The sequence below is a fragment of the Cherax quadricarinatus genome, chromosome 95, assembly GCF_038502225.1.
Source record: "Cherax quadricarinatus isolate ZL_2023a chromosome 95, ASM3850222v1, whole genome shotgun sequence".
Classification (NCBI taxonomy): domain Eukaryota; kingdom Metazoa; phylum Arthropoda; class Malacostraca; order Decapoda; family Parastacidae; genus Cherax; species Cherax quadricarinatus.
The window spans coordinates 8,318,037-8,331,238 of record NC_091386.1 but is presented as its reverse complement, the minus strand read 5'-3'; the positions used below and the strand labels follow the sequence as shown (position 1 = coordinate 8,331,238).

Here is a 13,202-nt window from a genome sequence, read left to right as displayed (position 1 = left end):
CCAAAAAAAGATTAAATGAAAGGTTCTTCTTTTTACATTTAGTAATTTATACAGGAGAAAGGGTTATTAGCGCCTTGCTCCTGGCATTTTAGCCGCCTCTTACGACACGCTTGGCTTATGGAGGAAAGAGTCTACAAAATTAATATAAAATATTAATGAAATCAAATTTTTATTACTTGTTCCCCTTATGAGGTTATCACTTAGTTATGATTATAATAATAATATTAATACATTGTTAACTTGTGTGTGTTATTAGCTTGCTAAAAGTAGTATTCTCTTATGTGCTCACATATTGTTCACATAATATTTTTTATTCTAAAGTTTGTCAATAAAATTTACTAGATGGTAACAAACCATTGCTTAATGTTTATTTTCTTGTGCAGTATTTATGATGGTTTAACTTAGTGTAAGTCTTTGTGAAATGTTTGATTATTACTACAGTAAGAAAATTACAGTATGTAAATATAGTACAGGAAATATAATACATGTGACATACAATATTGATGCTATAATTGTTATTGTGTGTTTAAGGTCAAGAAGTGGAACTGACGATGCACGATGGTACGGTGCGAGACATGTGCTTCATCGAAGATGCCAGCAACAAGTCGTCTCTTCTCATCTCTGGCGGTGCTGGTGACTGCAAGATTTACGTCACTGACTGTGCTACTGGCACCCCGTTTCAGGCTCTCTCTGGCCACACAGGTCAGTGCCATCCTACTGAAGTTCATTTAAGTTTAAATAAAATCATTACAGCAGTTGAGTATCTTTATTGATAAAAAGTTTCGCCTACACAGTCGGCTTCTTCAGTCGGATACAGAGGAAACAAGTGTAGTAGTGAAATAAAGATGAGGTAATCATCATTATTTCTTCAAAGTGGAGAAAAAGCATTTGAGGTGGTCAGTCCTTCAGCCTGGAGAAGACTTCAGCTCCATGGTCTGGAACTCTATATCGATATACTACACCTACCATCCGACTTACGACCTGCTCGACTTCCGACCACTCGACTTATGACCTGCTCGACTTACGACCATGTTTTTTATGCCAAATTTCTGGGAAATAAACAACTATTTGTGTTGTACAGAGTGTTTATCCTAAACCTTACTGTATAAAATACAGTACTAACAGCATAAAAAGTAAAGTAAAACATGAAATACCAAAATAAAACAATAAAATAAAGTCATTACAAAAATGTTTTGTTGATATTCAGATTAAAGTTCGACTTACGACCGGTTTCTCGGAACCGAACTCGGTCGTAAGTCGGATGGTAGGTGTATATCCAAAGCAATATATAGTTCTAGACCAATGAGCAGAACTCTTCTCCAGGCTGAGGGACTGACCACCTCAAATACAGTGGACCCCCGCTTAACGATCACCTCCCAATGCGACCAATTATGTAAGTGTATTTATGTAACTGCGTTTGTACGTGTATGTTTGGGGGTCTGAAATGGACTAATCTACTTCACAATATTCCTTATGGGAACAAATTCGGTGAGTACTGGCACCCGAACATATTTCTGGAATGAAAAAATATCGTTAACCGGGGGTCCACTGTACATACTTATTCTCCAAGGTTGGTGGACTGATTACATCATCTTCATTTCACTACTACACTTGCTACTTTTGTATGTGACTGAAGAAGTCTACTGTGTAGGCGAAACATTTCATCAATAAAGATAATAGTAATAATACATGTGCAACACTTGGGTATCTTATTGAGAAAATGTTTTGCCACACATTGGTTTCATCAGTCCTGTACAGAGAGGAATGGTGTAGATCAGAAGGAGTTTGAGGTAATCAGTCCCTCAGAGTGGAGCCGCTGTAATCAGTCCATCAATTCTGAAAAGAATACAGCATATGCTCAAAGAAAGTAGTTTATATACTGTAGACAGGTGAGGTGAAGCAGTCGTAAGTGATATCACAGTGGACAAATCCACATGTAGAAATAGGTCATGGCTATAGGTTAGGCAAGTGAAGAATTCCCTGCCTAACCTATAGTCAAGACCTACTTCCACATGTGGATTTATCCACAGTGATATCACTTATGACTGCTTCATCTCACCTGTCTACAGTATATAAACTACTTTCTTTGAGCATATGCTGTATTCTTTTCAGAATTGATGGACTGATTAAAGCGACTCCACTCTGAGGGACTGATTACCTCAAACTCCTTCTGATCTTCATCATTCTTCTTTGTATAGGACTGATGTAGCCACTGATTCTTCATCAGTGCTATACTAAGGGGGCTTTCTATATGGAAAGCCCCTTGTCAGCTCGGTTTGTATAAGTTGTATCATGTATCTGTAGAAATAAAGATTATTATAATTATTATTTATTTTATTAATTCATTGGCTGTTTTCCACTAAGGCAGGTGACCCATAAAAGAAGAAACGCTTTCGTCACCATCATTCACTCCATCACTGTCTTGCCAGAGGCATGCCTACACTACATTTATAAAACTGCAACTTATCAACACTCATCCTTCAGATTGCAGGCACTGTACTCCCCACCTCCAGGACTCAAGTCTGACCTGGTGGTTTCCCTGAATCCCTTTATAAATGTTACCTTGCTCACACTCCAACAGCACATCAAGTCCTAAAAACCATTTGTCTCCACTCTCTCCTATATAATACATTCATGCATGTGGGGTAGTGGCCGTCCTCGAAAAGGTTGGAGGGAGGGGGTAAAGGAGGCTTTGTGGGCGAGGGGCTTGGACTTCCAGCAAGCATGCATGAGCATGTTATATAGGAGTGAATGGAGACGAATGATATTTGGGACCTGATGAGCTGTTGGAGTGTGAGCTGGGTATTTTTTATATAGCTGGACTTGAGTCCTGGAAATGGGAAGTACAATGCCTGCACTTTAAAGGAGGGGTTTGGGATGTTGGCAGTTTGGAGGGATGTGTTGTGTATCTTTATACATATATGCTTCTAAACTGTTGTATTCCGAGCACCTCTGCAGAAACAGTGATTATGTGTGAGTGAGATGAAAGTGTTGAATGGGAATTGACACAGTTACTTTTTGCTGATGATACTGTGCTTATGGGAAGGTTAGTGGATGAGTTTGGAAGGGTGTGTAAAGGTAGAAAGTTGAAAGTGAACATAGATAAGAGTAAGGTGACGAGGGTATCAAATGATTTAGATAAAGAAAAATTGGATATCACCTTGGAGAGAGGAAGTATGGAAGAAGTATATGTTTTCAGATATTTGGAAGTTGACTTGTCAGTGGATGGGTTTATGAAGTATGAGGTTAACCATAGAATTGATGAAGAAAAAAAGGTGAGTGGTGTGTTGAGGCATCTGTGGAGAAAAAAAGTTATCCATGGAGGCAAAGAAGGGAATGTACAAAAGTATAGTGATACCAGCACTTATATGGGTGTGAAGCTTGGGTTGTAAATGCTGCAGCGAAGAGATGGCTGGAGGCAGTGGAGATGTCATGTCTAAGGGCAGTGTGTGGTGTAAATATTATGCAGAGAATTCGGAGTGTGGAAATTAGGAGGAGGTGTGGAGTTACTAAAAGTAATAGTCGGAGGGCTGAAGAGGGGTTGTTGAGGTGGTTTGGTCATTTAGAGAGAATAAATCAAAGTAGAATGACTCGGAGAGTGTATAAATCTTTAGGGGAAGGAAGACAGGGTAAGGGTCATCCTCAAACAGGTTGGAGGGAGGGGGTAAAGGAGGTTTTGTAGGTGATGGGCTTAGACTTTCAGCAAGCATGTGTGAGCGTGTTAGGAGTGAATGGAGACGTATGGTTTTTGGGTCTTCATGAGCTGTTGGAGTGGGGGCAGGGTAATATTTTGTGAAGGGATTCAGGGAAATCAGTTAGCCGAACTTGAGTCCTGGAAATGGGAAGTACACAAATAACCCGCACATAAAAGACAGAAGCTTACGACGACGTTTCGGTCCGACTTGGACCATTGACAAAGTCACACTAACAGAGGTGGAGCAGGACGGCTATATATAGGCAGGAAGAGGTGGAGGTAGTAGTAGTGGTAGTAGTAGTAGTAGTACAAGAATTGTATATAATACCGACAGGATGAAATGACACATGCACAACACACAGGCATCCCCACCGTAGACGTTTCGCCATCCAGCCAGCCACTGGATGGCGAAACGTCCACAACAAAGACAACCAGACGCTGCACATGTGTCTAATTTCATCAGTAGATGTAGTAGAAGAAGAAGAGGTAGTAGTAGTGGTAGTGGTAGAAGTGGGAAATAAGGAAGACGAGCCAGTCAAATACAAAGGAAGGGGAGCACTGCAAGAGAGCTAGAAACCCACAGAGGGAGAGCAAGCGCACCGAGGTGCGAGAAAGGGGAAGTGGTGATTTAACCCTTTCAGGGTCCAAGGCCAAAATATGAAGTCACGCACCAGTGTCCAAGAAATTTAGAAAAAAAAAAAAAAAATTTTTTCTTACAGAATTAAAGAGCATATTTTTGTGAAGGTAATAAAACAAAAAAAATTAGAATCTGATCAGTACTTACCGAGATACAGTGCCAAGAAGTTTATAGAAAATGATGTGGTGGTGGCAACATCGACGAATTCCACATACGCGTATTATATTATTTTGTTGTTTTAGTTGTTTTTTCTTTTCTTTTCCAATTTTTTTCTATTCCTACTAACATTTGGGGCCTGAGAGACCAATACTGTATATAATTGATATATATAAACTCACTGTATTGAACACAATAACCGCACTAAAGTTATTATCATATTATTGTTTACCACTGTTGTTTATTACAATAAACATGCACAAATATTGTATAATACTAATGTTCTATCATATATTTACATATTTACAATCACTGGACATGGTTTTAGAACTGCTGGAGCTTGTGGAACTCCTTGAAACAAGGCACCATGCACAGAGGCACCTTACATTCCTCACACATAAACCGAGTGTCTTTGCGTCTTTGTTGCCGTCGTTTTGTTTGTGCACAGACAATGCATCTCTTCTGAGCAAATTTCTTTTGAGTTGAAGGAAGCTGTATTATGAAATGATCACCTTCTCTCCTCAAACGCTTGGGTATATCGTGATGAATTCGAGGACCATGTTGTATTGCAGGTGTTGTTACCTGGTACTTCATTATGAGTTGTCTGACAACAGACAAACAAAATTCACCATACGGTGGTCTGTTACCAGTCTTTATTTGGTACATATTATATGCATTCAGCATTGAAATGTCCATGAGATGGAAGAAAAGTTTCATGTACCACTTGTAACTCTTACGAACACAGTCAACAAAACCAATCTGCATGTCACACTTGTCAACCAAGCGCATGTTTTGTGTATAATCAATCACTGACACTGGTTTTCGAATACGTTCATTAGTCACTCGATCAACTTTGCCACTGTCTTGCATTTCATTACGGTGAATGGTTGTCAACAATGTGACATCTCGTTTGTCATGCCACCGTAATGCCATGATGTCATTGGCAGTAAACACCTGCACGTCATCACCACGAACACCTGCGTTGAGCCTGGGCATATGTTTACGATTAGAACGCACTGTGCCACACACATCTGTCTTGTTCACTCGCATGAAATCACTGAGTAATGGGCTTGTGTACCAGTTATCGGTATATAATGTATGGCCCTTACCAAGATAAGGTGCCATCATGTTTCTCACTACGTCACCTGAGATACCCAATAACATCTTGGTATCTTTCAATGTTTTACTACCCGTGTATACAACAATATCCAACACCAGGCCACTGTCACAATCACAGAGTACAAACAATTTTATACCAAAGCGGTTCCTCTTGCTCGGTATATACTGCTTGAATGACAGTCTACCTTTGAACAAAATCAAAGACTCGTCAATTACAAGATTCTTGAATGGATAAAAGTATATCCTGAACTTTTGTTTGAGATACATGAAAACATTTCTAATCTTGTATAACCTGTCACTTCTGTCAGGCCTGGTTTTGTCAGAGAAGTGCAACATACGTAACAGTAAGATAAACCTGTTCACTGGTATTATTTCACTGAAGGATGGGGTAGAAATTAGCCGATCTGTGGACCAGTATGCTTTTATATTATGCTTATAGACGTGAGGCATAAGCATTATTGTTGCAAAAAGCAAATACATTTCTGCAACAGTCGTCTCTTTCCACCTGTGTAGTCTTGACTGTGGTGATAAGATCGTATTTGCCATGGTGTACTGAAAATACTTATTACTTTCCCTGGCAATAATTTCCATCAATGGCTGGTCAAAGAATAATTCAAAGAATTCCAGTTCATTGGCCGTGGTTCCAAGGGGACAGGTAGGTAGAATTCCACTTTGAGAGTCATCAAAGTGGTGAGGCTTGGGAACAAAATTGGGATTTTGCTGCCAATCCCACATACGGTTTTGTGGTGGATACTGGACATCATAGGCTGGTTGTACGGGTGGTTGTGGTTGTGGCGGGCTGGTGGCTGACGCTCCGCTTTGTCCTTGAACTGACGAGTCAGCAGCGTGGGTCCCCGCGTGGCACGGTGAGTCACGCATGGCGGTGCCACTACCACCACCAGCACCACTAACACCATCCACTGATGCCTGTGGCCCATCCATGCCAAGTGTAGCCACATCATCCTCACTATCACTACCTAAAACGGGTGTAGGGCCACGGGATGTACTCCGGGATGTACTCCGTCCCCTGGGCACAGCATAGGGTACACTACCCGAGCGCATGCGGCGGCGAACATACCGACGCTTCACTGGTGAATATGATTCCTCACTATCACTACTCGAATGATCGTCGAGCGCAATAAAATCACAATCCACGTCAGAATCATCGTCATTACTGAAGTCAGAGGCCTGGCCACGCGAAAATATTAGTTTTCTCTTACGTTTAGGAACACCCGACCGTGAGTCACGAGTGCCCACACCAGAGGTAGAAGGTCGAGGATCGTCGGGGTTTTCTGCACTATTATCGATATCCTGGTCATTATTTTCGGTCACTAACTTATCAAAGCCGTAGAATTCGTCTTCATTTCCACTTCCATCAGTGTCAGAACTATCAGACAGGAAGAGGAGAGTCCCAATTTTCCGGGGAGTGAGAGCTGACTTGCGACGAGGCATGGTGAACAAGGGTGACTGAGCCGGCGTTCCCACAATGCTATGCAGGCGCCTAGATTTTTTGTTTATGGCGCACACCCACGGCGCAGACCCATTCTCTCACATGTAGGCCTATGAGCGCTTTCGCGCTAAATTTGACGGCGCTAGAATTTTGGCGTAGATCTACGGTTTGGACACTCACCGTAAAGCCGTAGATCTACGGGACGGACCCTGAAAGGGTTAATCAGAATTCTTCCTCTGTAAGTCATGCGTGTCATAAGAGATGACTAAAATGCCCCAAGAAAGGGGCTAGTAACCCCTTCTCCTGTATATATTACTAAATTTATAGAGAGAAACTTTCATTTTTTTTTTTTGGGTCACCCTGTTCGTTGAAAAAGATTGATCTTTATTATTATTAGTATTATTGTTTTTATAATAATATTATTATTAACAATTACTTTACAGGTCACATATTGGCATTACACACCTGGGGAGGAGCCATGTTTGTCTCTGGCTCCCAGGACCGAACGGTGCGTTTCTGGGACCTGCGAACCAGAGGCTGTGTTAATGTTATCACACCAGCAGCAACACCCACTAAACCAGTATGTACATCAGTCGGAATTATTGCCATTATTAAGTAAATCTGATAAGTAATGATTTGTCTGATCCTCTAGTGGTAGGTTTTATGTTGACCCTTCACCTGGATCATGTTGACCCTTCACCTGGATCATGTTGACCCTTCACCTGGATCATGTTGACCCTTCACCTGGATCATGTTGACCCTTCATCTGGATCATATTGACCCTTCACCTGGATCATGTTGACCTTTCACCTGGATCATGTTGACCCTTCACCTGGATCATGTTGACCCTTCACCTGGATCATGTTGACCCTTCACCTGGATCATGTTGACCCTTCACCTGGATCATGTTGACCCTTCATCTGGATCATGTTGACCTTTCACCTGGATCATGTTGACCCTTCATCTGGATCATGTTGACCCTTCATCTGAATCATGTTGACCCTTCACCTGGATCATGTTGACCCTTCACCTGGATCATGTTGACCCTTCACCTGGATCATGTTGACCCTTCACCTGGATCATGTTGACCCTTCACCTGGATCATATTACCCCTCACCTGGATCATATGGACCCTCACCTGCATCGTGTTGACCCTTCACCTGGATCATGTTGACCCTTCACCTGGATCATATTGACCCTTCACCTGGATCATGTTGACCCTTCACCTGGATCATGTTGACCCTTCACCTGGATCATGTTGACCCTTCACCTGGATCATATTGACCCTTCACCTGGATCATGTTGACCCTTCACCTGGATCATGTTGACCCTTCACCTGGATCATATTGACCCTTCACCTGGATCATGTTGACCCTTCACCTGGATCATGTTCACCCTTCACCTGGATCATATTCATCCTTCACCTGGATCATGTTCACCCTTCACCTGGATCATGTTGACCCTTCACCTGGATCATGTTCACCCTTCACCTGGATCATGTTCACCCTTCACCTGGATCATATTGACCCTTCACCTGGATCATGTTGACCCTTCACCTGGATCATGTTGACCCTTCACCTGGATCATATTGACCCTTCACCTGGATCATGTTGACCCTTCACCTGGATCATGTTGACCCTTCACCTGGATCATATTCATCCTTCACCTGGATCATGTTCACCCTTCACCTGGATCATGTTCACCCTTCACCTGGATCATGTTGACCCTTCACCTGGATCATGTTCACCCTTCACCTGGATCATGTTGACCCTTCACCTGGATCATGTTGACCCTTCACCTGGATCATATTGACCCTTCACCTGGATCATGTTGACCCTTCACCTGGATCATGTTGACCCTTCACCTGGATCATATTGACCCTTCACCTGGATCATGTTGACCCTTCACCTGGATCATGTTCACCCTTCACCTGGATTATATTGACCCTTCACCTGGATCATGTTAACCCTTCACCTGGATCATGTTGACCCTTCACCTGGATCATATTGACCCTTCACCTGGATCATGTTGACCCTTCACCTGGATCATATTGACCCTTCACCTGGATCATGTTGACCCTTCAACTGGATCATGTTGACCCTTCACCTGGATCATATTGACCCTTCACCTGGATCATGTTGACCCTTCACCTGGATCATGTTCACCCTTCACCTGGATCATATTCACCCTTCACCTGGATCATATTCACCCTTCACCTGGATCATGTTCACCCTTCCCCTGGATCATGTTGACCCTTCACCTGCATCATATTGACCCTTCACCTGGATCATATTGACCCTTCACCTGGATCATGTTGACCCTTCACCTGGATCATGTTGCCCCTTCACCTGGATCATGTAGTTCCTTCACCTGGATCATGTAGTTCCTTCACCTGGATCATGTAGTTCCTTCACCTGGATCATGTAGTTCCTTCACCTGGATCATGTAGTTCCTTCACATGGATCATGTAGTTCCTTCACCTGAATCATGTAGTTCCTTCACATGGATTATGTAGTTCCTTCACATGGATTATGTAGTTCCTTCACTTGGATCATGTAGTTCCTTCACCTGGATCATGTAGTTCCTTCACATGGATTATGTAGTTCCTTCACTTGGATCATGTAGTTCCTTCACCTGGATCATGTAGTTCCTTCACCTGGATCATGTAGTTCCTTCACCTTTATCATGTAGTCCCTTCACCTGGATCATGTAGTTCCTTCACCTGGATCATGTAGTTCCTTCACCTGGATCATGTAGTTCCTTCACATGGATCATGTAGTTCCTTCACCTGGATCATGTAGTTCATTCACATGGATCATGTAGTTCCTTCACTTGGATCATGTAGTTCCTTCACTTGGATCATGTAGTTCCTTCACTTGGATCATGTAGTTCCTTCACTTGGATCATGTAGTTCCTTCACCTGGATCATGTAGTTCCTTCAGATGGATCATGTAGTTCCTTCACCTGGATCATGTAGTTCCTTCACTTGGATCACGTAGTTCCTTCAGATGGATCATGTAGTTCCTTCACATGGATCATGTAGTTCCTTCACCTGGATCATGTAGTTCCTTCACTTGGATCATGTAGTTCCTTCACCTGGATCATGTAGTTCCTTCACTTGGATCACGTAGTTCCTTCAGATGGATCATGTAGTTCCTTCACATGGATCATGTAGTTCCTTCACCTGGATCATGTAGTTCCTTCACTTGGATCATGTAGTTCCTTCACCTGGATCATGTAGTTCCTTCACTTGGATCATGTAGTTCCTTCACTTGGATCATGTAGTTCCTTCACATGGATCATGTAGTTCCTTCACTTGGATCATGTAGTTCCTTCACCTGGATCATGTAGTTCCTTCAGATGGATCATGTAGTTCCTTCAGATGGATCATGTAGTTCCTTCAGATGGATCATGTAGTTCCTTCAGATGGATCATGTAGTTCCTTCACTTGGATCATGTAGTTCCTTCACTTGGATCATGTAGTTCCTTCACTTGGATCATGTAGTTCCTTCAGATGGATCATGTAGTTCCTTCACTTGGATCATGTAGTTCCTTCACTTGGATCATGTAGTTCCTTCAGATGGATCATGTAGTTCCTTCAGATGGATCATGTAGTTCCTTCAGATGGATCATGTAGTTCCTTCACTTGGATCATGTAGTTCCTTCACTTGGATCATGTAGTTCCTTCACATAGATTTTGTAGTTCCTTCACCTGGATCATGTAGTTCCTTCACTTGGATCATGTAGTACCTTCAGATGGATCATGTAGTTCCTTCAGATGGATCATGTAGTTCCTTCACATGGATCATGTAGTTCCTTCACATGGATCATGTAGTTCCTTCACATAGATTTTGTAGTTCCTTCACCTGGATCATGTAGTCCCTTCACCTGGATCATGTAGTTCCTTCACCTGGATCATGTAGTTCCTTCACATGGATCATGTAGTTCCTTCACATGGATCATGTAGTTCCTTCACATAGATTTTGTAGTTCCTTCACCTGGATCATGTAGTCCCTTCACCTGGATCATGTAGTTCCTTCACCTGGATCATGTAGTTCCTTCACATGGATCATGTAGTTCCTTCACATGGATCATGTAGTTCCTTCACATGGATCATGTAGTTCCTTCACATGGATCATGTAGTTCCTTCACTTGGATCATGTAGTTCCTTCACATGGATCATGTAGTTCCTTCACATAGATTTTGTAGTTCCTTCACCTGGATCATGTAGTTCCTTCACCTGGATCATGTAGTTCCTTCACCTGGATCATGTAGTTCCTTCACATGGATCATGTAGTTCCTTCACATGGATCATGTAGTTCCTTCACTTGGATCATGTAGTTCCTTCAGATGGATCATGTAGTTCCTTCACATGGATCATGTAGTTCCTTCACATGGATCATGTAGTTCCTTCACTTGGATCATGTAGTTCCTTCAGATGGATCATGTAGTTCCTTCACATGGATCATGTAGTTCCTTCAGATGGATCATGTAGTTCCTTCACCTGGATTATGTAGTTCCTTCACATGGATCATGTAGTTCCTTCACATGGATCATGTAGTTCCTTCACTTGGATCATGTAGTTCCTTCACTTGGATCATGTAGTTCCTTCAGATGGATCATGTAGTTCCTTCACCTGGATCATGTAGTTCCTTCACATGGATCATGTAGTTCCTTCACATGGATCATGTAGTTCCTTCACTTGGATCATGTAGTTCCTTCACTTGGATCATGTAGTTCCTTCACATGGATCATGTAGTTCCTTCACATGGATCATGTAGTTCCTTCAGATGGATCATGTAGTTCCTTCACATGGATCATGTAGTTCCTTCACCTGGATCATGTAGTTCCTTCACATGGATCATGTAGTTCCTTCACATGGATCATGTAGTTCCTTCAGATGGATCATGTAGTTCCTTCACATGGATCATGTAGTTCCTTCAGATGGATCATGTAGTTCCTTCACATGGATCATGTAGTTCCTTCAGATGGATCATGTAGTTCCTTCACATGGATCATGTAGTTCCTTCACCTGGATCATGTAGTTCCTTCACATGGATCATGTAGTTCCTTCAGATGGATCATGTAGTTCCTTCAGATGGATCATGTAGTTCCTTCACATGGATCATGTAGTTCCTTCACCTGGATCATGTAGTTCCTTCACATGGATCATGTAGTTCCTTCAGATAGATCATGTAGTTCCTTCACATAGATTATGTAGTTCCTTCACATGGATCATGTAGTTCCTTCACCTGGATCATGTAGTTCCTTCACATAGATTATGTAGTTCCTTCACATGGATCATGTAGTTCCTTCACCTGGATCATGTAGTTCCTTCACATAGATTATGTAGTTCCTTCACATGGATCATGTAGTTCCTTCACATGGATCATGTAGTTCCTTCAGATGGATCATGTAGTTCCTTCACATGGATCATGTAGTTCCTTCACATGGATCATGTAGTTCCTTCACATGGATCATGTAGTTCCTTCACATGGATGATGTAGTTCCTTCACATAGATCATGTAGTTCCTTCACATAGATTATGTAGTTCCTTCACATGGATCATGTAGTTCCTTCACTTGGATCATGTAGTTCCTTCACATGGATCATGTAGTTCCTTCACATGGATCATGTAGTTCCTTCACATAGATTATGTAGTTCTTTCACATAGATTATGTAGTTCCTTCACATGGATCATGTAGTTCCTTCACATGGATCATGTAGTTCCTTCACATGGATCATGTAGTTCCTTCACATGGATCATGTAGTTCCTTCACATAGATTATGTAGTTCTTTCACATAGATTATGTAGTTCCTTCACATGGATCATGTAGTTCCTTCACCTGGATCATGTAGTTCCTTCACATGGATCATGTAGTTCCTTCACATGGATCATGTAGTTCCTTCACATGGATCATGTAGTTCCTTCACATGGATCATGTAGTTCCTTCACATGGATCATGTAGTTCCTTCAGATGGATCATGTAGTTCCTTCACATAGATTATGTAGTTCCTTCACCTGGATCATGTAGTTCCTTCACATGGATCATGTAGTCCCTTCACCTGGATCATGTAGTTCCTTCACATGGATCATGTAGTTCCTTCACATGGATCATGTAGTTCCTTCACCTGGATCATGTAGT

At 42.0% G+C, this 13,202-nt stretch overlaps 1 protein-coding gene across 1 annotated transcript in view; it reads left to right on the top strand.

Moving 5' to 3' along the window:
- The first annotated feature begins 520 nt into the window (after positions 1-520).
- Positions 521-13,202, top strand: part of LOC128703985 (WD repeat-containing protein 47-like) — a 28,258-nt gene continuing 15,576 nt past the window's right edge. Inside the window, exons 1-2 of the mRNA XM_070104930.1 lie at positions 521-702; positions 7,500-7,636. Of these exons, the coding sequence (XP_069961031.1) occupies positions 552-702; positions 7,500-7,636 (288 nt within the window). The 5' untranslated portion in view covers positions 521-551. The remainder of the gene's footprint in view (positions 703-7,499; positions 7,637-13,202) is intronic.